This window comes from Ptychodera flava, chromosome 16 (genome assembly GCF_041260155.1).
Source record: "Ptychodera flava strain L36383 chromosome 16, AS_Pfla_20210202, whole genome shotgun sequence".
NCBI lineage: Eukaryota > Metazoa > Hemichordata > Enteropneusta > Ptychoderidae > Ptychodera > Ptychodera flava.
The window spans coordinates 14569265-14596215 of record NC_091943.1 but is presented as its reverse complement, the minus strand read 5'-3'; the positions used below and the strand labels follow the sequence as shown (position 1 = coordinate 14596215).

Sequence of the window (26951 nt, the reverse complement as noted above, 5' to 3'; positions counted from 1 at the left end):
TAAAAACGACGCTGGTCCATACAAAATTAGACAAGATCGAAGCATATCAGATTCTGGAGGTCACTCACTAGAATCGTCCTCTTTTTCCTTTATTTCACGCGATTCCCTCATAATTTGAGGGCTCAATATTTGCTGCTGGCATTACAATATTATGTATACAGAATGTCACAGAAAGACAATACCATTTTATGGTGGGTAAACATGGCTTGCATGAACACAATACTTTTGAAGAAATGAAAAATTATAATCAGTGTTTGTGGCATGTTTTTAAGACAGCTCAGCTGTATTTATGACTTGTTCAACTAAGCCAGTCACTTGAAATAAATAAAATAATACTCTTCAGTCTATTTCTCAAAATTTTAAAGTCAGCCCTGGTTTGCAAATGAATGTGACACTGTACACTTATAATTCAATAATGCCTCTACCTTGACAATCCAGATGCTGTGTCTGTCAGTAACTGTGAGAAATGCTTAGATTTTGGACTTTACAAGCTTAACTAGTTTAAATTTTCTTTTATGGATGACAGAAATATACTTTGAATAACTTGGGAAAAATAGTTATGTAATTTTCAGTACTCTTATGTATTTACGATCTTTCAACCAACAAAATGTGAAAGTTATCCTTGACTGTTTTTTTCATAAGAAAGGCAATTACTTCTACTGCCACTAGATGGCGCTGTTGAATGCACATGAATTCACATGTGCCAGTTTGTCGATATGAACTCTTTACAGAACTGCGAGGCACTTTGATCAATATCTACGTTTGCTGCTCTGATACACGCTATAACATTTGCATCATTTAAAGTAATAATTGAGACAAAAATGTTGGTGACGTTGAATCATGAAAGCTAAAACCAAATTTATCAATTGTGCACATTGTGAAGCCGAAAAGACATACCAGGAAAGAATGTATTGCAGATGTAACTTTTAAATGGTACTTTCTTTATTTTTTTTGTTCTGAATGGCGTGTTGGCATTTTTCTTCTTACTCCCTAGATTATGTCAAAACTCAAGTGTTTACATGTAAACTCAATTCACTATGTACAGTATGCAATGCTATTGTTGGCAAATGAATTCCAGTCTGGATGTGAATGAAATGCTTGACACTAGTATTGGATATTGAATGTAAAGATGGAGATGCTGAGACCTTTACTGCTAGGTGTTGCTACATAAATTTCAGAGTGGAATAAGAAACAGCATTTCTCAAACAGAACAAAAAAAACTCTGAAAAATACACTAAATGCTACAATAATGAACTTCAACAGAGAGGTGTCATTAATTAACAAACTTCAATGCAAATGCAACTTTCAATTTTCAAAACTGTGTCCTTTAAACAGAGATGTGCTGATTAGGGAGGTGTCAAGGAGTGATTGCAGATATGTACAGGGCCTTTAAATTTCAGTTATATAACTTTCATCCAGTGATTATTCAATTGGAAATCTTTTTTTGTCATGGTCTGAATCTCTGCTTTTCTCTGAACACAGATCGGTTCACCACTCTGTCGCTGCATCACATACGTGTAACGGGTCATATCATTCACACCCCTACACTTCAATGGGAGAGGCCAATGTCACCAGTGTGAAGCTTTAGGAATATTTTAAAATTCAGACATAGTAGGGGAGGTTGACAGGGATGAAAGCATTTGAGTGTGTGATGACAACCATGGCACTGGCAGATCAAAATTTCTAGAAAATCACTCAAATAAATTAAAGTATCACTGCTGTGATTGGCTAATATCTACAGGTGAGGTAGACAATGAACAGCTTACAACCAATCAGGAGCTGCTTTGGAAGTCTATATAAGTGTATCTATAAGTGTACATCTAAAGTTGACTTGAAAGTGGCTACATAAATTCTTGAGTGAGAGCTGAATTGCAGTCTGTCAAATAATGTGATGAGTCTTGATGTGTATCCTTGATGGAAAGCAAAATATTGTCTTCCAAAATGAAATATTTTCGTACATTAACTTGGTCATGCCATGGTATAACATGCTACATAATACAAGTAGAGGGAATGGTACACGCATTTTTATGACATTGGCTATGATGACTATATTATGCGCTGCGTGGCTTGCCTTTCTGTTTTGAAGTCGTACTGGTATTGGTTGTTGATTTCTACTTCTGACATGTAGGAAACCTCAGGAATGTCCACCTGTGAAATCAGACAAGCAGAGAAGGAGCTCATAGGAGTAATCAAAGATAACAAAAGAACCAAGTTCAAATTCTTTATTACAAAAGAACCAAGTTCAAATTCTTTAAAGTCAAATTTAGCATATATTATTTATGTATAGGCTACAGTTTCTAAAAGTTTCATTTGCACACAGTGCTGATTTGTGTTCATGATGTTTCTTTGCATAGAGTATTAGAGTTACCAAATTTCATCTTTTACACAGTACTGTTTATTACATGCCTCGTATATCAAACGTTGCGTGCTCCATAGGATTCAATGGTAACTCATTGATGACATCGCGGGCCGCATAGTCAAAACTGGACTGAACGTGAACTGGAACTATTTTCAACTTGACAACTTTTGGATATAAAAAAGTTGAAATTACATGTCTTGCATAGGAATCAAGTTTTTGGAAAATTTTGCTTAAAAATATTGATAAACCGCGTACCAGTGGTTTAAATATATCAATGCGCCATTTGAGGATGAAAATCATTCCATTTTTTAAGAGATTTTCGTTTAAGATGGAAATGAAGTATTTAATTATTTTTATTATTTGCCAATAAACCTAAATACCTTGAAGCGTAAACTGTGTATGAGAGGCATGTAATAAAAAAATATTATAGCCCAAACAAGGGACTATGTATCCTTGAGAAAGGAAACCATTTGCCCTCTTTATGTCGGGCAAATGGTCACCCAATCAAGGGCACATAGTCCCCATGTTTGGGCTATAATATATAATGTGGTGCTTTTAACCGCATGAATACAACCACAAATTTTATATGAACCAAACACAGATGCCGTGAAATATCTGTTACACACACATTCCTCTTTCTCCCCGCCAAAATCTTTACCATTGTACTTTTCTACATCCTGATCAATTGCAACAGAGTAAGTGGACCAATATACAGTCCAACCTCTCTACATTGTCACCCTTACAGAGCGGTCACCTCTTTATAGTGGTCACCTTGTGGCAGTCCGGTTACATTTTACATGTTAAAGGCCCTCTGCAGAACAGCCAACTCTCTTATGTGGTAAGAGGCCACATGTGATTGCTCCAATTTGATACAATGTGTATAATGATCAGTATGACTGACCTAAGTCAAAACATTCTGAGACTGGAACACAAAATGATTCTATTTTGATCAATTTTCATAGCTGCATCATAATTGTTTCAGAAATTAAACATATGTATTGTGGTTTTCAAAAGACAAGATATTGTGTTTTATTGTTGCTGTTATATTTTCCAGAATTAACTACTCAACACATACACTGACAGTAATAACCCAACCATACTCTACAGAAAAGTCACCTCCATATAGTGAACATGTTTACTTGGTCCCTTATATAAAGGTTTTGCAGTATTAGGAAGTGGACCAAAAGAGATTCAATGGTACAGCAGGGATGGTTTCTTTTTTTTTGATAACAATCCTAACAGAACTATGTGATGACATTTACAGTCTTGTCAAATTTAAAAATACAGATACCTGTTACACGTCTGAAATGTACACAACAACATTTTAATTGAGAATACACACACGAAATGTCATTTTCAAGTATTAGTGTGTCAGATCTTCAGTTGAAAATGATCAAATTATCAAATAAAACCAAAATACTTGTTTACCTTCCTGACAAAGATCTTTGGCATTCTTTGAGCTGATGTAATTTTGTAAGTATTATATATCACATAAACTTCACTCATCATTAACCCTTTGAGTGCCAGTCTATTTTTGTCCCCTTTATAAAATAAACTCTGGTCAATTTTTCTCGAATTTTTGCCAAACTTTTGAGAAAAAACTGTAGCCAATGAAATGTGGTGTCCATTAGCTCCAAAGGTATCAAAAAATTACAGAAAAATTCATAAAAATTGGTAAAATTTTGCCCTAAAATTTTGGTGGGAGAAAATTACAGTGTTCAAAGGGTTGATAAGAATGGTTTAGGTCAACCATGGTGGTGTAAAGTTTATTGTCACATTCACTTTTTCGTGTAGGTAGACTTTCAGTTGAAAATGTTCAAATTATCAAATGTTCAAATTATCCATTTTTAAAACAAGATATTTGTCTACTGACCCCTACAGATCTTTGCCCTCGCTTGAGAGCTAATGTAATTCAGTCAAGTTTAACATATCACATGACCTTTAACTCAACTTACGTGTGTCAAAGTCTGCATAGCCTCAAATCGTTTATTCAAGTCAAACGGAACACCTTCGATACCTACGACCAAAACAAATGGTAAAGCAGAAAGTTTAATGATTCGTTTCATGAATGCTGGCAAATTTTCACATCAATGTTTGCTCTTTAAGCAAGATAAATCATTCCTTACATGTTTGGTTTGAGTGAGATCTTTCATAAAATATATTCCAGCGTTATGAAATGCTCTTTGATAAATCATCTAATGCAGACCAAAATTATTGCACACCTGTTATGTTAATTGCTTCTTTTTGTATCGTTTCTCCTCATATCCAAATCAAGAAGAAAAATTTCATATAAAATGCAAATATGTATTTTTTTTGTTGTTATGATGTTGTATTTTGATTTGATCAAAATGTTCTCTGACAAACTTACCATAAGAAGGATTCGCCTGTTGACCAGGGAGATCTTGTGACCTTTGAACTCGAGAAGTTGTCCTCAACATAGAAGCTGACATCTGCCCCATAGAGGGCGCTGTATATGGAAGATTACTTGCTGGATTGCTTTGTCTGTAAAAGATGCGCCAACAAGAAAACAAAATGTTGAGTCCAACCTTTGATCTTTTACTGCTCTGATGTGGCAAATTGTTGGCTATGCCACTTTGTGACTCTACATTTTGCCTTTTCTCGGTTGCTGATTTAGCGACGATCCACTCCGGAATCGACTTGCCCGGACTTCGCTATATGGCAGTAGCATTTCTTGAGTACACCCTGGCAGTGTACTCCTAGGCTACTTTGACATGGCACTGATTTACTCCTCTGACTAACAACAAGAATTGTACATAAAGCACACACTGGTATACGAGTGATGAGAAAAAATCTCAAGAAACTCTTAAAACAGAACTTTTTGCCATCGCAGCAATTACATTTATGAGATTACTATCTCAAACTCTTGCTGTGGTGAAAAGTCAACTTTTTACCTACGATACATTTCAATATCATGCTGTGAAAACAAACAGTACTTTTGAACAATACGGTTTGATGAGAAGCTAATCATCATCAGCTGTGGCAATAAAAGCAGATGCAATGATGACAAAATTTGTCCTAATTTCTGAGAGCAGTGGCCAATGTCTTACACACTGCCCCTATACTTAGTAATAAAGCTATAATCGTGATCAGCACTGTAAGAAAAAATACAACACCAAATTTAACCCTACTCGTACCAAGTCAGCGAAAATTGCATTGATATTCAAGGACTTGCTGGCATTGAGTTGAATTAAGTCATAGCGAAGATATAGCGAAGTCTCTAGTCAGCCAGCCAAGTCCAGTGACACATACCATGTTTATGTTGAATTTTTATTGCCATGCTGAGCACTAAGTGTGCTTGAATATGAGACATGCCATATATAATAATAGGTTTTGGCTCAATGCTGCTTTTTACTGACAAAGCAGGATGGTGGATGACAGTACCAGAGGGAAAAGCGTCAACTTTCACATTTTGCACATTGAGTTTAAATGGAGATCATTAGCCCTTTACCTGCCAAGTTCATATTACACCATCAGGTCAAGTTGGTCAAGACTAGTGAAGCAAAACATATAGTGCTTTTTAACAAAGACTTGAAGATTTGAAGGTCCCTGAAGACAGAGATACTATAAACATTATTTTTATAGACTATTAAAGGCCTGTATTGGCATCAGATTGTCTTGCAAGGAAATCTACCTACTAGATTACAATTTCAATGGAAAACAAATGGCTATGACACTCCATAATTCTCTTACAGACTAGAACAAACATGATCCCGGGGATCAAGTCCCTGGCGTTTATAACATTACCAAGCCAAGTGGGTGAAAATACAAACGGCTTTGGCTCAATACTGCTTTTTACTGACTCTGCAGATGGGGAAGTGATATTGTCTGGCAGGTAAAGGGTTAATATTTACAGTACATACGGTAACCACAGAATACCAAAGTACTATCTCTAAACTTGAAACAAATTCTTATATTGATTTTACAGGAATTGAGAAGAGTCATGCTTACTGATCCATGGAGTAAGTTGGCGGCATTGAGAGATACGATGGTGGCATGCTGACCATTGATTGTGGCTGCTGCTGTTGTTGTTGATGTTGCTGCTGGTGCTGCTGTTGCTGTGGGGCAGCTTGTTGCTGTTGTTGTCGTTGTTGGTGTGGTATTGGGCCAAGCCTCAAGCAGATCAGCATACCATTCAATTCCCTGTGACAGATAAATAATGGATGGACAACTTTATGCTTCAACGATGTCAAACAATTACTTTAACATAAAATTAAAGGGATAAAGTCGGCCATTTTTCATGAATTTTGTTTGATGCAAGATACTACTTATGTTGTTTGACATGTTGAAAGATACTGAATAAATGGGTGACCATGCATATATTCGACCCCGATTTTAGACTGATTAAATGAAACCATTGCGAAAATGAATTAATGATCATGACCAATAATTCATTTTCGCAATGGTTTCATGTATCGTGTCTAAAACCGGGGTCGAATATATGCATGGTCACCCATTCATTCAGTATCTTTCAACGTGCCAAACAATATAAATAGGAGCTCGTATCAATGAAAAATGGCTGACTTTGCCCCTTTAGTATATATTCAGGGTTGTTTGCATGTCCGTGGTTCTGAACATCATGATGTTTGGATATAATGGGTAGCATTGACCATGCGGAATACAACCATTATTGGCTTAGGACCCCAAAACGACTGATCTCAATGTCGCTTATATAAACTGCCAGCACTTATCAGTTTTCACTGTCTGGGGGTCTAATAAATGTCAACACAAGAACTCTTTTGTAACTTATAACATCAGCTTGTCTAGATGTTTACTGTCAAAACAATCAACAGGAAACAAGTTAGTTGAGGCTACATGCAAATCTGGTTGGAAACAAGTTTAATTTTTGCAAAATGTGTCACAAGGACATGAACAGGTCTCAGAAAATTAAAAAAATTGGTTGAAAATGGTCTGTCGTATTTGACCATACATGTATATCAATAGACTGTTATATGTACTACACACACTGCATTGTCTTACAGTCAATTTTAAAGTATTGTACAAGGGCTTGTAAAAGTGATGTTAGACAACAGAACGCATGAAGTAATCACTCAGCCATATTGGATTGTATCACAAAACAAACTAATACAGGTGAGTGAGCCATTGCTTATTGCTTTCCTAGACTTTATGACAGATAACTTTGGAAAGTCCAATTAAAACACCGAAAGAACTTGCAAAAGCAAAATGAAAAGGAAATGGCTGTTTGTAAACTTTTGCAGTGAAATAGCCTTAAGCTTCAAATATGGTGCAAAGTGTAAAATCTTGTGCAAATTCCCCAGATGAGAAGCTGAAAGAACTGGATTCAGGATTCTGCACATTTGGACAAACACTTCCAGATGCACAGATGCATCCATTGAGATACATGTAAGTCTTTGTGATCCATGTTTCTTCTGACAGGAATTACATAAAAAGGTTGATACCACTGACAAAACAGGAAAAGGTTCCAAGGGTAAAGTACTTTCGAGATATTACCGGTAGATGCGAGTATTACATGCAATGATTTGAACATGTTTATCATTTGGAACCTCCCTCCTTGAAATGGAATGACCTGAAAATGAACACCCCATTGTATTCAACAAATCTTATAGTCCAGATACAACGGGCGTTACTCCACAAAGTTTGGCGGTTTCCTAGTGACTGCATCAAGTACAAACAGGTGAGTACACTTAATTAATGTTTTACAAAAAGGCACTATTTTCTGAAATTCAGGAACCTGTCATCGGTCGCTCTAAAGTTGCTGTATGCAGCTTGCACAGAGCGCCATATCTTTATATTAAGTGTCAACTGTGAAACCTTAATAATCTTTGGTGTCAAAATTATCAATGTCCCTCTGTTAAAGAAACAGCCGCAACAAGAAATACTCTTGGCTGTAACAATTTTTGATGCCCATATTGGGAGCTGTTATTACAGTCAGAAAATGGAGAGAAAAATACAGTAACGGTGATTAACTTGATCATTTCCTCTGTCAAGACTAAACTGAACTACAGGTAGCATAATGATACAAATAGAAGTTCAATCATCTCAGAAAATTATTTCTTCTCCAAGAAGTTTCTGCTTTTTCAAACTTTTCAATCTAGCATGCTGCCTTAATACAGTACAGCATTCCTTTCTAGGAAGAATCTCATCTTCTTCATGTCAGCAAGGATTTGTACTTGAGCTTTTGCTGCACCTTCATCTGCTGACCTTTCTAAACAACTCCATCCGCTTTCTTATCACTCCAACACAGTTTCCGCTCAAGTTGAAATACAATAATGTATCTCATTTCTAACTCAGAAAATTAATGAATACTTGCCTGGCGCATATCTTGTTGCTTTACACCGAGATAAAATGAACTATTTTATCAATATCTCTATTTTTGCATGGGGCCAGGATAATTCATTCACCTTCAGGTCTTTAGCATGAAAGGGGAACATGATTTCATTAACTTTAAGTTTAATAATATTTAAAGCCTCATAACTTTGCTCAATAGCATAGCCTATTGTATAAGGATTGGGATACAAGATATCGTTTGCAGCTATGTTATTCAGCAAAGGTTGTCATCAGGTGGGTGGGCGGGAAGGTCAGCTGAAACCTGGCCACTTTCCGTCTTAGATCTTATCTTCACCTTTATTATAAGCGTTCATACTGTGTTCATTCCTCTTCCAACGTTATCGAGTGAGGCAGAGAACTATTGTCTTGGACTATTTTATATCTATCTCATGAATATTCATTACATGCGTAGTGATATCACTCAGTGATTTGGCTTTTAATACTATAGTATTTAAAGACTCATGACTTCGCTAAATAACAGCCTATTGTGCGGTATAAGGATTGGGATGCGATATATCTTTTTTTTTTACTGTTTGTAGATTAGGTGGTCTTCCTTTTCTGTTCTCTACCCCAATCCATTCCCACACTTCCATAACTTTTACTCTCCATACCTCCAACTCCTAAATTCTCTGAAGAAATGATACATGATGCCCAGGAAATAAATAAGTATGGTCGAATGATCTTCCCTTAAAAGTTCCTTTGAAATGTTGAAAGTAATCTGAAAGACTATACACCATGAGATAGCTAGCAGAGCATTTCTTGTCTATTATCAATAGTACCGGTATTAGAAATTTTGTCCAAGATGTTAATGCACTTGTGCGATTCACTTGCAATGATCAGACCTAGAATTCAGAAGGAAAGTTGGAATGGTGAAGCTCAATAGGCGCCCTCCACGATGCTATTATATAAGTTATTCAAGTTTTGCGCTAGGTTGCATCTGTCCGGGGGTACCCAAAGCATTATCCAGAAACCAAAAGTTTCAGGTTTAAAATGCGAGCTGGATACTAGAGTTCTACTACATATCAAATCTAAAAACTACAGAAGGATTGTATTGATGAATTCCCTCCCTGCTTTTAGGACTGGTTGACTTAATAATGGCGTTACAACTCATCCTAGTTACTGCCATGCTGCTTCAGCCATCGTTGGCACAGGTGACTGATGGTGACAGTGATGGTGATGGTCAGTGTCTGAGCATCTGTGCCCAGTCTTGGCCAGACACTAGAGGACCAATGGGACCACCTGGGCCCCCTGGTTCACCTGGTATTTCCGGACCATTAGGAAGACAAGGTAAGGTTGTCTGTTGAAGAGGTTTATCATGCTTGGCTTATTGTTTGGTATCATGATTGGCTGAGACTTGGTCAAATGGAATGATGAAAAAAGTAATACACCATGGATGACACGACTCTTCCTGCTTGACGCCATGATATTGTCTGTTGGGGACACATTTGACTATAGTGTGCCTTTTTTCTGTGCACAACATATTGTCGTTCACTGGCTGCTTACACAGGCACCCCACATTAACTATGGCTGAATTAGACCATATTGTAGAGCAGTTGGACTGTACGAGTCTTTGTTTTGAAGAAATCATATGACCATCAACGCTTGGATGGAGATCACTGCCTATGCAGAGGCGTAGTCACCGAAGTTGTATCCAGTGTACTGATCTTAATCCTCTTTATCTCCCAAGTGGTATTTATTTCTGTGGTTTGTCTATGGAGCCAGGTAGAAAGATGATTAACAACACTGGGGGGAGACCACTATTTGTTGCCTAGCCAAGGGACACAGGTTCTCATGGTTGTAATATTGATGATGCTCAAGAGGGAATAAAGATATAATGTCAGTTGTGGAGTCAATTGAAGAATGCCAAACATAAGCATCATCTCTGTTTGAACAAAGAATACAACTATCACATTAGTATGTATATTCTCGGCTTTCATGGTATTTAGTGATACGGCATTACTGATGACTGAACACATAAAAAAAACGCGTTGAGGCAACCATAATTCTTCTTTCAAATTTCCCAATGACCTCGTGATCCACCGGCACATGTTCTTGCATTTGTACATTTGGCTTTGCATCTCATCACAGGTCAACCTGGTGTCATTGGGCCAGTGGGAACTCAGGGAATCAAAGGTGAACCAGGTGAGAAAGGAATCAAGGGACAGCCTGGCACAAAAGGGGAACAAGGTGAGACTTTAACACCTTATTAGCACATCACATCACATGTTATCACAGCACATCACTCTTTGCCATATTAAGACTTTTTTGGAAAATTTTGCATGCAAGAACAGTGGCTGTAACTCAATAGGCAACTGTTGATGTTACAAAGAACACTAGAAAACGGATGTGAGCTGTCACAAAAGCCATGTATGCAACACAGATCAAACTTGTCCCGACTACGTTACAGAAGTGTCTGACCTCGTACATGTGCACCTATATTTAGTAACAAACTTGCAATCATGAATAGCCCATTCAAGAGGAACGTGAAGAGAGAAATTCCACTGTTACATTTATTATTCAAAATTACCAGTTTTGCGCATGGTCATTTAAAACGGTTCATAACAACTAAATCATTTGACTTCTCCTGAATATGAACAGGTCTATCAGGCGCCACAGGTCAGAATGGTTTTCCCGGAAAGGTTGGCCCCAGAGGTCAAAAGGGGGACACAGGGGACAAAGGCATGCCGGGGGAGCAAGGCGTACCAGGAAGGACAGAAATACAGGATTTTGAATACCAGACTGTGGCATTCTCTGTGGCTAGGAAAACCTTACTTCTCAGCACCACAGTCCCTCTATGGATAGAGGGACTGTGTCAGCACCAATTCAGATCAGACCATCACATTCACTGATATCCTTGTCAAAGAAAATGCAGACATTGATAAAGCCACTGGAGTGTTCACGATGCAGGGTTGCCGGAATTTATTATTTTTCCTTTACCTTTTGGCCCGCTGGAGGAAAGCCGCTTCTTATTTCCCTCAAACACAACAGAGTGCCAAAAATCTCTTTAGAATTATCTCAAGGTTCAAGGTATATCATGCAATCTCAAAGTGGAATGTTACAATTGGCAGTTGGGGATGAAGTTAAGTTAGTACTGGGCGCTGGCAGCGACTATCAAGTAAGCGGAAGTACAACCGGATTATACAACACTTTCAATGGATACTTACTTCCCAAATGAAGCCGACTGTCTTAATAGACTGAACTGTTCCAGAAAAGGGGATTTGTCTATGGCAACAAAGAAGTGAGGAATTGTTCTGTGGAGGTATTTTAACAAATATTGAAATATATAAATGCTACAAAACCAGCCACAAATAAGCTTGCACTGCAATTTTTCAAAATCACTAATTAGCTAACATGTTTTTATCATATTTGTTGAATGAAATATTTTTTGTAGCGTTTAGTTCTATCAGCTGTTGTACGGTATACCTCTGGTCACCAGACATGCATTCAATGTCATAGAATGTTTTTGTTAAATCCTTTAGGAAAAGATTGCTTGCCTTCTGTATTTTCAGAAGAAACAATAGGTCAATATATTTTTTCTAGATTATTATTATTTTTTCCAGAAAACACTGTTTGTGTATTGGCAACTGAAAATAGAAAATATTATAGGAGTACATACTGACTATTCTGCTATTGTACTTTTTAGTAGTTTCATATACACCAACTGTATAAGCTAAATGGTAGCAATGATTGAAGCAACGTAATTAATTTTGCGTGAGATTGGTGGAAAATCGAGGTATGAAATTTACTGTATTTTACATAGTATGATTGTATTCTGTTATCCATGTAGGAATCCTTATACAGACCTTGTATTATTTCATTGTTGATTCTAGGACAGTTTATGCCCACTGGACATCATTCATCCACAGAACACAACAGTTACCCTATTCCTAATCCTAGCCCAAACTGTAATCCTATTCCTAACCCTGGCCCAAACTGTGATCCTATTCCTAACCCTATCCAAAACTGCAATACTACTCCAACCCTAGCCTATAGCCCAAACTGTAATCCTATTCCAACCCTAGCCCAAACTGCAATCCTATTCCAACCCTAGCCCAAACTGCAATCCTATTCCAACCCTAGCCCAAACTGTAATCCTATTCCAACCCTAGCCCAAACTGTAATCCTATTCCAACCGTAGCAAAACCTGTAATCCTATTCCAACCCTAGCATAAACTGCAATCCTATTCCAACCCTAGCCCAAACTGTAATCCTATTCCAACCCTAGCCCAAACTGTAATCCTATTCCAACCCTAGCCCAAACTGTAATCCTATCCACAACCGGAGCATAAACTGTAATCCTATTCCAACCCTAGCCCAAACTGCAATCCTATTCCAACTCTAGCCCAAACTGCAATCCTATTCCAACCCTAGCCCAAACTGTTATACTATTCCAACCCTAGCCCAAACTGTGATCCTATTCCAACCCTAGTCCAAACTGCAATCCTATTCCAACCCTATCCCAAACTGTAATCTATTCAACCGTAGCCCAAACAGGGCCTGAAATTTCCCTTTTTTCCCACTGGTCCCAGGACCAGTGACCTGTTTCTTTTCACTGGTCCGAAGGTTAAATCCACTGGTCCTCAAAAATTTGCATAACAATACGAGAATGATTCATTTCTCGTACTCATGTTATATTATGCATTTCTATCAGATTTGCTTGGGATTTACATACAGCAAAAACTGTCAATCTTTGTAATACAGACACACTGCATAAACATTTACTTGGTAGATTTCTTAAGTTCTTGTACACATACTTTTACTATTGTTATGAAGTTCACTTCAATTTCAATTGCCCAGCTGTTGATTCTTTTCCATTTAAATTGCAAAAAATAGGTTGAAAACACAAAATATCTGAGATGAACTTCTTTTCCTTTGATATCAATAGCAAATTGCCATAACGCTGTTCTGACAAGCTAGGCGGTTCTTGTTGAGGTCAGCTACAATGAAGCTAGGGGGTCTTGACTATATAAGGAATTCAGCATGGTGACCTTCTAAATGCTAAAGCTTGCTTGCTACGGAAGATCGTAAAGTTATAATGACTCCTTCCAGAGAAATTTACTGCAAAATACTACATTGATGGACAGAGATATAATGTTTTCACACAATTTTGGGGTTGATGATATTTTTGGATGGGGCTATGATCTGGTTTTTACCACGTTACATTTTACATGAGTACATGGCCCGGCATTTGATTTTTGTCCCAGGGCCCAGTGCAGTGGCTAGCGGACGCACATCGCCTTGCTCATGTAATGAATCACAGACTGTAACAGAGTAACTGATTTTCCTTTAGAGTTTACGTTGTGATAAAAGAAATAGACTAATTTTAAATGTTTGATTGACTTAAAAGAAGCAGTAAGAGCTACCCGATTGAGTGCAATTTTGTAGCTACTAGAAGACGTAGTCTCACAATGGACTCTTCAGTGAAATTCTCGGCCTGATAATTAATGTGTCCCCCGTATTTTGGGGGACGTAGTTTCTGATTTTGTGTCAAAAGACACTAGAACACTAGCTGGGAAAACACCGGAAATTCCCTTGCCAAATAAATTGGCTCCCGTTTGTACTGGTCCGCGGACTTTTTGGGGGTAATTTTATACTGGTTCGGGATAAAAATCACTAGTCGGGAACCGTCTGAGACCAGCGTTATTTTCAGGCTCTGCCCAAACTGTAATCCTATTCCACCCTAGCCCAAACTATAATCCTATTCCAACCCCAGCCCAAACTGTAATCCTATTCCAACCCTAGCCCAAACTGCAATCCTATTCCATCCTAGCCCAAACTGGGCATCCTATTCCTAACCCTAGCCCAAACTGTAATCCTATTCCTAACCCTAGCCCAAACTGTAATCCTATTCCAACCCTATCCCAAACTGTAATCCTATTCCAACCCTAGCCCAAACTGCAATCCTCTCCATCAGTAGCCCAAACTGGCATCCTATTCCTAACCCTAGCCCAAACTGTAATCCTATTCCTAACCCTAGCCCAAACTGTAAATCCTATTCCAACCCTAGCCCAAACTGTAAGCATATTCGGATCCTAACCCTAGCTCCAACACAAGCAAAACTGGTCATCAGATTTCCTTGGGCAACCTGTCCTTACAACCCTTACTGTTTAAATAAATATCAGACTTCAGGTTCATAGAATTGCAGGGTATTATATTTTTTTGTCGTATTTCCTGACACATAAAACTTTCTAGAGGCTGACACTACATATGTGTAGGATATTGCCAAATTATCATACACAATGTGATGAATATATACTACCGGTATTTGCATCTGTGGTATTGACGGTACAACATACATGTAGTGTTTATTTATTTGCAGTTCCCTACTCCTTCCTCTCACACATTTGAGAACGCTACCATTCCTATTCATCTGTACAAATAAATACCTTGCACCATGCACAGTCAGCTTGAAAACTTACCAAATACAACGATAATGGTTAAAAATAGCGTCAATGACACTGTAGCTCCCATCCTGGACTATTTAGTGTTTGTTCTCTGGTCAGATATTTGAACATGTGTGAAAGGGATAAAGTGCATGAAGTGAAAATACTTAAATGAAATGTACTGGAGACAGTGAAATATGTTTAATGTAATTATTCAGAATATAAAATGGAAAAAATACAGAATTAGATATATCGAATACTGTGATACAACCATTAACTCAACAAGTCATTTACAATGACATAGTCCCCACTTGTAATAGGAGTATTAGTCTTGATGGGGCAGGAAAATGTGGTCATTAAGAAGTATCACTGGAGTGTATATGTTGAGATCTATGGGCACATAGGTCTATGTCGTTGTTCCCAATTTGAAACACATGAGGCATGTCTAAGTTATGGTTCTAAATCGGGAAAAAAGATCAGACCTCTAGCAGTATTGGCCAGCCAAGAAATACATATGCGCATTATAAATGAGGTACAAGATGTGACATCTTAAGGTCTAATATCCTATCAAAATTGGAGGTATATAGAACTTGTGGTTACTGAAATATGCATATATATGTATAATCAAGGTCAAAGGTCATGAGGTCACATGACATTTTGAAAAAAAAAATTATATTGCTAATTAATCCCTATATGCCAAAAAATCAGATCTCTAGCTCTATTCGCTTGCCCAGAATTAGATGTGTACATAATTAATGAGGTAAAGCGTGTGTTGTCATAAGGTCTCCCATCCTACTAAATACAAAGGACATAGCACTTGTGGTTACTTATTTATTGACATAAACATATATTTTAGGTAAAAGGTCATCGAGGTCACATGACATTTGGTAAAAAAATTTCTCTCCTATAGTTATCCCTATATACCAAAAATCAGACATCCAGCTCTATTGGCTCGCTCAGAATGAGATATGCGCATAATTATTGAGGTACAGTATGTGGCGTCATAAGGTGTCCAATCATACCAAACATGAAGGGTGTAGCACTTGTGGTTACCGAGTTATGGAAAAATATGTATATTTGAGGTCAAAGGTCACCGAGGTCACGTGACATTTTGTCAAAAAATTGTTTTGCTAAGTTATCCCTATATACCAAAAATCAGACCTCTAGCTCTATTGGCTCGCTCAAAATTAGATATGTGCATAATTAATGAGGTACAATATGTGGCGTCATAAGGTGTCCCATCATACCAAACATGAAGGGTGTAGCACTTGTGGTTACCGAGTTATGGACAAATATGTATATTTGAGGTCAAAGGTCACCGAGGTCACGTGACATTTTGTCAAAAAAATTGTTTTGCTAAGTTATCCCTATATACCAAAAATCAGACCTCTAGCTCTATTGGCTCGCTCAAAATTAGATATGTGCATAATTAATGAGGTACAATATGTGGCGTCATAAGGTGTCCCATCATACCATACATGAAGGCTGTAGCACTTGTGGTTACTGAGTTATGGACAAATATGTATATTTGAGGTCAAAGGTCACCGAGGTCACGTGACATTTTGTCAAAAAAATTGTTTTGCTAAGTTATCCCTATATACCAAAAATCAGACCTCTAGCTCTATTGGCTCGCTCAAAATTAGATATGTGCATAATTAATGAGGTACAATATGTGGCGTCATAAGCTGTCCATCATACCATATATGAAGGGTGGTAGCACTTGTGGTTACTGAGTTATGGACAAATATGTATATTTGAGATCAAAGGTCATCAAGGTCACATGACATTTTGTCAAATATCCGAGATATCTGCGTGAACGGATGGACTCACGGATGGACGAACAGACGGACATGACCCAATCTATAAGCTCACCGGACTTCATCCGTGGGGACTAAAAATTGTGTCACTGCATCCTTTTTGCAATATGAATACGATGAGAAACTAAATTTTTATTTTTCGTGGCCTTATACATGGGAGTCTATGGAGATCTGCCTTATACATGGGAGTCTATGGACGTGTAAACTAAAAATATGCAAATTTCACCACGATTTGCCCAAATTTGGGAAAGGTCACTCCTATGCACTTCCATACCAAGTTTCAAATCAATCGGACTTGTGGTTTCAGAGCAGGAGATTTTTTGACCAAAAATGGGAGAAAATTACAAAAAAATTCATGAAAAATAGCAAGTCCAAGATACTGACCCAAGATGTGCACAATCATTTCATGTCAGCCCAAAGTACTTACATGCTAATTTTTCATGTAATCTGCTCAGTGGTTATTGAGTTTTTTCAATTTTGACTGTTTTTACATTTTTTCACTTAATTTGCATATTTTTGGCAATGACAACTTCATTTGAACAAAATCTCATCTACAGCCCATCATCCATGTACACACCAAATATCAAGATGAAATGTACAGCGGTTTTGGAGTTTTTGATGTTGACGGACAGACATACAGACATACAGACATACAGACATACAGACATACATACATACAGACATTTCCCTAGCCTATAAGAATAGCTTCCATTGCCATATATACATATGGCTATGGGAGCTAAAAAAATGTTCTACATCATTCATTTTGGATGTCATAGGTAGCTTTGACCATGTGGAAATTGAAAGTTAAATATATCTACTTTGTTTCCCTGTGATTTGGATTTAGTGATACGGATAGTGCATTACAAACGTTATAACAACATCTAAAAGCACTTTGTCAAGTACACTGGAATTTGGCTGTATGACCTTACCCTTTTATTATAATGGTTATGCCAAAACCTATCGTTATCAAAGGTGAATGTGGACCTGTTTACAGGGAATAGCGGGTGTATAGGTTAAAACACTACACTGTATCAGGTTACCTGATGGTGCAGCAAATAACTAGAAGACACATACCATACTTTTATGAGAAATCTTTGTGAAAAATTTACCTGAACTACCTGATCCATTGCTAAACTGAAATGACTGATTAAGAACCATGTTGGGAAAAAGCTATGACACAAAGACACGAACATGTCTTTAAACCAGATATGTTTACTGAAAATGCTCACATGTTTCATTATTGCACTTATGTGTAAATTTGAACCTTTGCCACATGTTTGCAACTTCATTGAAAGTGTTATATTCACCACAGATTAATTCTAAATCCAAGTATATATCCCCAATCAGGAAAGTTCATTAAAATATGCAAATTAGGAACTGACTGAAATGTTCTCATTAAATATGCAAATAAGGGATTGGCTGAAGTAAAAATGTTAAATGACTTTCAATAATGTCATATCATAGTATCTTCAATGTTAAAAGGAATTCATCAACTTTGGTCTAGTCAAGACAGATAAATATCCTTAATTAGGAAAGTTCATTAAATTTGCAAATAAGGAATTGGCTAAAGTAAAAATGCTTAATGGCTTTCAATGTTGTATCATAATATCTTTAATGTACATAGCAAGTTTCGTCAAATTTGGTCTGGTCAATACATATAAATATCCCTAATTAGGAAAGTTCATTAAATATGCAAATTAGGAATTGGCTGAAGCAAAAAAGTTTAATGACTTTCAATAATGTTGTTTTATAGTATCTTCAATATCAATAGCAAGATTCATCAACTTCAGTCGAGTCAATTCAGATATATATCCCTAATTAGTGAAGTTCATTAAATATGTAAATAAGGAATTGGCTAAAGTGAAACTGCTTAATGATTTTCAATAATGTTATATCATAGTATCTTCAATGTACATAGCAAGTTTCATCAATTTCGGTCAAGTCAATTCAAATAAATATCCCTAATTTCAAAAGTTCATTAAATATGCAAATTAAGAGCTTGATGAAGTAAAAATGCTTAATGAGTTTCAATAATGTTAAATCATAGTATCTTCAATATACATACCAAGTTTTGTCAAGTCAAATCAGATAGTATCCCTAATATTAATAAGGAAAGTTCATTAAATATGCAAATTATCCATTATCTTTTTATGTCACCCCTTAATATCTTTCACAGCTGATATATCTTGGTGTGATCAACATTTGTAGCCAATCTCATCAAATTGTTTTCAGTCGTTGTCAATATATATCCATTTTTTTCTAAAATCATTAATTATGTAAATGAGCAAAAAGTAAGCAAGCCCACACCCACCAAAAACTAATCAGTTCTTGCCATTTGCAAACTGAATCTATGTACCAGATTTGATTCTGATCTGATGACCGTTTTTGAGATATTGACTACACAGACAGACAGACAGATATACACACACAGACAGACATCGCTGCGACATATGCTCACATGTCAACACGCAGGGCTCGAAATTAGCGGTAGTCCCGCGTCCACAGACTACCAACTTTTGCCTGGGCTACCAAAGTCCATGAAATGGTAGCCCCCACGGACTACCAAAGCTAGTACATGAAACAAGTCATCGTTGATGACACAGTCCCCACTTGTTAATGGGTGCTTTGATTACAGGTCCTCAGAGAGGAAAGAGTCCTCTTCATTAGGTCTGTGATAAAAATACTTTTGAATAATTTGCTTGATACTTGTCTGAGTTGTAGTTCAGGACATGAAAAAATCGTAATAAAATGGCCACATGGTGGCCATATTGGATCGAATCACAAAACAAATCAATGTGCATATGTATGACACAGGTCAATGTCCTTGTACCAACTTTGATTAAAATTGGTTGAAATATGCCTGACTTATGGCTTTGTACATGAAAAAATCATAACAAAATGGCCGCACAGCAGCCATATTGGATCGTATCACAAAACAAATTTACATGCATATGTATGACATTGGTCAATCTCCTTGTACCAACTTTGAATAAATTTGCTTGATACATGTCTGAGTTATGGTTCTGGACATGAAAAAACGTAATAAACTGGCCACATGGCGGCCATATTGGATTGAATCACAAAACAAGTCAATGTGCATATGTATGACATTGGTCAATGTCCTTGTACCAAGTTTGAATAAAATTGGTTGAGATATGCCTGAGTTATGGCTCTGTACATGAAAAAATCATAACAAAATGGCCGCACGGCGGCCATATTGGATCATATCACAAAACAAATTGATGTGCATAGCTATGACATAGGTCATTGTCCTTGTATCAACTTTGAATAAAATCTGTAGAAACATGCCTGAGTAATGGCTCTGTACATAAAAAAATCGTAATAAAATGGCTGCCTGGCGGCCATATTGGATCGTATCACAAAACAAAGTGACGTGCATATGTATGACATAGGTCAATGTCCTTGTACCAATTTTGAATAAAATCGGTTGAGATATGCCTGAGTTATGGCTCTGTACATGAAAAAATCGTAACAAAATGGCCGCACGGCGGCCATATTGGATCGTATCATAAAAAGAATTGACGTGCATATCTATGATATTGGTCAATGTCCTTGTACCAGCTTTGAATAAAATCAGTTGAAACATGCCTGAATTATGGCTCTGTACATGAAAAAATCGTAATAAAATGGCCGCCTGGCAGCCATATTGGATCGTATCACAAAACAAATCGACGTGCATCTGTACGACATATGAAGTAATCCTTGTACCAAGTTTGAATGAAATTGCTTCTGGCATCTCTGAGATATCTGCGTGAACGGACGGACGCACAGACGGACGCACGCACACACGCACGGACATGACCAAACCTATAAGTCCCCCCGGACGGTGTCCGTGGGGACTAATTACTTAGTGGGCTGCATGATATTGATCGATGTAGATGGACCCGACGATCATACAGTCAACCTAGCTGTACACAGAAAGACCCGACTATGACTTTGTTATGCAAATTGAAAGGCGATAGTGCAGTCGAATTTGTTGCGATAAACTTTCAATAAAATATCATTATCTGAACCGATGTACTTGGATGACAGACTCGGGAAATGATAGCTAATGAAAATTCATTTTCATAGTTATTTAATCATAATGTATCAATCACAATTAAACACAAAATTATTCAAACTGCAAAGGAAAAAGTAAACTGTCAGACCATCAACAAATTATACTTTCCGAAGTGTACGAGATCATTCCATGATAGTGTACTATGGTGGAGAAATATAGCCAAACTGCCATGAAAGTAAGATTAACATAACTGTACCAAGTTGTCGTCCTGAAATTCACAGCCAATCTATTTTTACGTTTACACGTGCTGAGTGAAAAGTTGTTGTCATGGCAAACATCAAAATTTGTATATAAGCTCTGCGTATGTGTGAGTAGGTCGTCAAACTTTGAGGCGTCACCGTTGTCCACTTCACATGCTATAAAGGCTATGATCTGCAGATATTGATGTCAAATGACTAGAAAATTCAATAGAATCATGAAAAATAAATCTTTCATTGTAAGATATAAATAAAAATATCCTTTCCAAAAAACTCTTCATTCATGCATGGGCTACCAGACCTTGTCACTGGGCTACCAACTTCAGAAAATGGTAGCCCAATTGGACTACCGGGGGAAAAAAGTTAATTTCGAGCCCTGACACGTGAGCAAAAAATGGTCATATTTGACCATACATGTATATCAATAGACTGTTATATGTAATTCCACCACACTGCATTAATCTTTGTCATCAATTTTAATAATTTATAAAGGCTTACAAAAGTGATGTTGGAAAAAAATACCGTCAATGACGCTGTACCTTCTCTAATGTGTGGCCAGGTCAGGTAATTGGTTGTTGGCATGGAGTTGTTGGTAAATAGTTGATGATGTAGGGGCATGAGGTGGGATATGGACCCAAAGAACCCAAAAGATGATTAAATACATCAATCAAAAAAATTCTAAGCTACAGTATAAACTGCCTAAAGATAGATAGTTCAATGTGGAAAAAAGTTAAACAATTCAGAAATAAGAATTAACAGTCCAAAATAGTAATGACGCACTTCCTTACTGACCTGAGTGCATGTGAAATACACAACCTGGCATCTGTAAATTAAATGTATACCAAGTGATCATTTCAGTCACTTTTAACTGTTTTTAATGGATTTCCAAAGAGTCCTGTGATTTCCAAAGAGTCCTGTGGAAATGATGAAAAACGCCTATCTGGTCTTGTGTTTGTATAACCTCATGGCTGATAATTGTCATAGTATTGAAAAAAAATTGAAAGTGAAGAAATTACTGTTTTTAATAGGCATATTTTCCTTGAAATACATGACCGTGTAAAGAATATATGCTAAAAGTGTTTAAGAGTAAATTTCTTTTCAAAAAATAATTTAATTTGTGACCAAAGGATTTTTATTCTTTGAGTTTACAAATTCAAACATTGCAATTTGTTCAATCATCTTGTGCAGTGCAAAATTTATAAAATGACTGAAAAACAAAAAAAATTGGCAGAATTACAGTCTTTGTGATGTAAAATTATGGGTTGACATCACGATAACTGTTAATCTGTTTGAAGTACTAATATACTATAATTTAAAAAAGAAAAGTTCATGCAGAAACGGTAACATATATTGTCAGCAATGTAGTGTTAATTTTGACTTTACATCAAAATATGCCTTTGCTGGATACCAAATATATAGGGCGAAATATAAATCAGCCATGTTCAGCAAATTCCACACAACAGCATTGATCCTTTTCTAATTTGATTTGTTTGCTCATGTTATCCTTGTATGACAGTCAGTACAATATGGAACTTGAACACAACACAGTGAATAAGTATGCTGTAAATGAAATGGTGTGGCTGCATCCACATGCAGCAATAGGAGTGCCTTTGTCTCTCACCCCTCATTTCCAACCTGTCCCATCCCTGAAAAAATACCGTCAAGGACACTATGTGCTCACATTCGGTTTGAATTGGTCCATTCGAGAAATATTTAAACCAGGAAAAACAAGAATGACAAAAGCAAATAAGGTCTCCAACTTAGGTACTGGAGGTCATCTTTAGGAACATGCATATCAACTTCTATAGCAATGGGACAAGCAGATCCTAAATACATAAGTAAATGTCAACAACAACAAAAAAACAGAGAAGGCTTGATAAAAAGAAAAGGTGGGAGTGGGCAAAAAATGTACAAGGGATCTGGTAAAAAAGTAATGCTACATCATCAATCTTCTAGACCCTACCCCCTCCTGAATATCAAATGTTCCACCCCTTGGTATTACGTGAGACCAAATGACAGGAAGTACATTTACAACCTTGGAGATTTTTTAATTAATGTCATGAGTGTTATCATTCTAATGTAAACAGCACTTAGTTAGTTACAGATAGTGAAATGCCTTCCACTGTGGGTGGTGATTACAACATCTGGAATTATCCTGGATCCAAATTTCTCATCAGTTTTTGTATGTCTTACATAGAAAAGTTGCAAAATTGGTCCAAAATGAAAAAAATCACCTCAGCTTTGTTTTCTGGATCAAATTTTCCTACAAATTGGTATCAAATATGACAAAATTATGTTCACAGCCTTCAAAATTGTCTCACAACATATCCTGGGTAGTATAGGTCATTTAAGGTCACAAACTGAGAAAAGTACCTAAAATATACAAATTTTGGGGTTTCCCAACACTTTGAGCAGAAAATTTATCTAATAACATCTTTCGGGACTTTATACCAAATTACAAAGCTATCAAACAAGTAATGTTGAGATAAAGTTTTCTTGACCAAAAATGACAATATTGTCTTAAAAATACAATTTTTTATATTTCAGGACAATTTCCACATATCTAACTATTGTCATCTCTGTACGTCTGTGTACGAAATATGAAAGCTGTCTGTCCAGGGGTTTTAAAAAGGAAACACTGTCTAAGATTTTTTTGACCAAAAATGACAAAATTGCACAAAAATAGTAATTTTCCCAATTTTGTCATAATTTCAACAAATTAGAAGAGTAACACCCTTGCAAAGAGACAACCCAAATTTGAGAGCGATTGGGCCGGCGGTTTCAGAGAAGAAGAATTTTTACTGAAAATGAGAAAAATCACAAAAAAATTCAGCAAAAATACAAAATTAAGGATATCTTCACAATATTCATAAAACTGTATAAGATTAACCTAAGGTACTTGCACACAAATTTTCAAAGCAATCAAAAAAGCGGTTCTTGAGTTATTAATTCTTAACCATTTTCACATTTTGTAAGCTCATTTGCATAATTTTGGCAATGCAGACTTCATTTGAACAAAATCCCATCTATAGCCCAGGATGCATCCACACACCAAATACCAAGCTGAAACGTGCAGCGGTTTGCGTGTTTTTGATGTTGACGGACATACTGTACGTACATACATACATACATACATACATACATACATACATACATACACACATACATACAGACGCCATCGACTTCAGCCTATACGATAAACTCACATTGGTATAACCAAATGTGAGCTAAAAATAGTTTGGTCTTATATTTATAATGTTAATAATTTCTGTATTTGTTAAAATGTGCGCATCTCAAAAACTTTTGATCATAAACATTTTCATTGTTTTTTATAGCTGACCAATCAGTTAACCTGTTTATTTTGAATATTTGCGCATTTTTCCTCAGTATTTGACATTTTCTGAATACCTTCTTATTCAGTTTGTCATTTTCTAAAAGTTTAAATGCTCCATTGTGTGGTCAAGCTTTCCACAAGCATCAAATGTGGTACTTCATATAGGAGGGTCTGCCTCTAGAGGGCGGGCATCATAACACTCCTGTGTTTGTTGGTTAATTCCTCCACGTAAACTTCTGATTGTACTGTAAACATTGAACATGGCCGACGTCCGATTTTCCTGTCTAAAACTTTCACTCATTTTCGTTCATATGACTCTGAAACTCCAGGAAACGATTGGGAAGAAAGAGTTATCTTGAAATATTGAGGTACTCGCCGATATTTTGCAAAATTAAATGAGAAAAAATGCAAGGAAAATGCCGACAGGCTTACACAATGACAGTTTTCAGACTCGGAGGCATATGATCATCTCTGCAGATTATGCAACAGGCCCATACACGTGAGGCCATGAGGGATATCCACGCAACTCAGTACCAAACACTAGCGCTCACAGCGTGAGCAAACACAAAGTGAGTACCCCTAACGTCAGCTCAGTAGTCTGTAATAGATTGTAGTCAACTAAGAAACCTTGGAGAAAGGCTTAACACTGTGGCTATGCCGCTAAGTCCCTTTTGATTTTTGTCATAGCTCAAAATCGTTCTCCCACACCTCAACCTGAGCCATGAACACCCCCACCAGTTTATGATATGACCCATCACAATGGCATGACGTCAACGGATCGTGACAGACGGAAGTCTTGACAGACGGAAGTTCTTGACAGCAGCATATTGGTTTTCAACTCTAATACCTTCTCTGTCTATAAATAGACACGAGAAGGTAACAAGACACATGAAATAAAGTGTAATCAATCAGCACATTGGATATATCACAAAACAAAACTAAATTAAGGTGAGTGAGCCATTGCTTAGTGTCTTTCCAGACTTTACGACAGATAAACTTTGGAAAGTCCAATTAAAGACTGGGAGAACTGCAGAAACAAATTATGGGTAGATGCGCCTCGGGGACAGATTTTCAGACTCTCAAACTTTACAATTTGTTTCTGATCTACCACTTGTGGGGATTCATTTTAAAACTCTTGGTGTAAGTAAGAAAACTTTTCACTATCTTAGTTTTTTTCAAAATTGAATTTTACTTGTCTCTACAGAGTTAACATAGGGTTGGCTGCAATTTTGAATCTCAAATATTGGTATATCTTGGGTAATTTGTTTCTCTAGTACCAAAATTTGCACAGTGATCCCGTATTTTTTTTCCTTGATTTTGAAAGAGAATGGCTGAAATATTCCTTGAAAAAAGTTTGAGTAAAAGTTGAAGTCTTTTCATTTCAAGGCGCATATGGCCGTATCATAGTTTGTTAACCTTTGTAGAGAAATGACCTATATGTAACTAGTATGGTGCAGAATGTATAATCTTGTGCCAATCCCCAGGACAAGAAGTTGAAAGAACCGGATTCCGGATTCTGCAACTGTGGAAAAACACTATCAGATGCACAGATGCATCCACTGAGATAAATCTACATGTTACAATGACAGGAATTACAAAAAAGTGGTAGATACCACTATTAGTGAACAAAACAGGAAAAGGTACAAGGGTAGTAAAGTACTTTCATGAAATTACTGGTAGATGTGAGTTTTCATGCAATGATTTGAACATTGGCATCATTTGGAACAACCCACAGAGAATGGTTTGACCTGAAAAAGAACACCATATTGTGTTCACCAAACCTAATAGTCCTGGCACTAAAGCCGCTACTCCACAAAGTCGGGCAGTTTTGGAGTGTCTGCATCAAGTACTAAACAGGTGAGCACACTTTTCGTTTTTTTTTCAAAACAGAACTACTTTCTGAAATTTACAAACCTATCACCGGTTGCTTTACAGATGGTGTGTGCAGCTTTCACACAATTCTAAGTCGTTGTATTGAGTATTAACTGTGAAGGTATCTTCGAGGTGTCAAAATTATCGATGTCCCTCTATCAAAAAATTCCAGCCAGTAATAAGAAAACTGTGGAATCTCTGAAATGCCTTTCATTTTCTTGCAATATAAAAAAGAAGGTAAAAATAGATCATCATTGCACATTTTCCATAGAATTTCAGCCTGCAATGTAGAGTGTTGATGGCTGTTTGTGTCAATTTGGCCTTTTGAGCTCAGCAAGTACTGGCACAATATTGGAAGTATCTGCTGCTTGGCCCCACTAAGGCAAGCAACAATCCCCTACATTCAGTATTCACTAACGGTACCTAAACACTGTATGACTAATTACGACGACACAAATAGGCACAAGGTACTGAAAACAGGCTAGTAAAAATGTTGATCTAGGGATGCCCAATTGGATATGATTGACAGCAGCTATCAACGCAGCTATGGGTGGCCATGCACCAGTTTTTCTTGTTCA

At 36.9% G+C, this 26951-nt stretch overlaps 2 protein-coding genes across 5 annotated transcripts in view; one reads left to right on the top strand and one right to left on the bottom strand.

Moving 5' to 3' along the window:
• Nucleotides 1–206: 206 nt before the first annotated feature.
• LOC139114083 (multivesicular body subunit 12B-like) overlaps nt 207–26951 on the bottom strand; it is a 43376-nt gene continuing 16631 nt past the window's right edge. Inside the window, exons 5-8 of the mRNA XM_070675597.1 lie at nt 6329–6520; nt 4728–4861; nt 4315–4376; nt 207–2148 (exon numbers count right to left, since the gene is read on the bottom strand). Coding sequence (XP_070531698.1) covers nt 2047–2148; nt 4315–4376; nt 4728–4861; nt 6329–6520 — 490 coding nt within the window. The 3' untranslated portion in view covers nt 207–2046. The remainder of the gene's footprint in view (nt 2149–4314; nt 4377–4727; nt 4862–6328; nt 6521–26951) is intronic.
• The window catches only part of LOC139114084 (collagen alpha-1(IX) chain-like), a 29415-nt gene continuing 10381 nt past the window's right edge, over nt 7918–26951 (top strand). Inside the window, exons 1-4 of one of the 4 annotated variants that reach the window (XM_070675601.1) lie at nt 7918–8033; nt 9764–9973; nt 10775–10873; nt 11285–12489. In XM_070675601.1, coding sequence (XP_070531702.1) covers nt 9781–9973; nt 10775–10873; nt 11285–11535 — 543 coding nt within the window. In that variant the 5' untranslated portion in view covers nt 7918–8033; nt 9764–9780 and the 3' untranslated portion in view covers nt 11536–12489. Of the gene's footprint in view, nt 8034–9763; nt 9974–10774; nt 10874–11284; nt 12490–26294; nt 26359–26951 lie in introns of those variants that run through there. The other 3 variants (XM_070675600.1, XM_070675599.1, XM_070675598.1) reach the window with 3 other exon arrangements.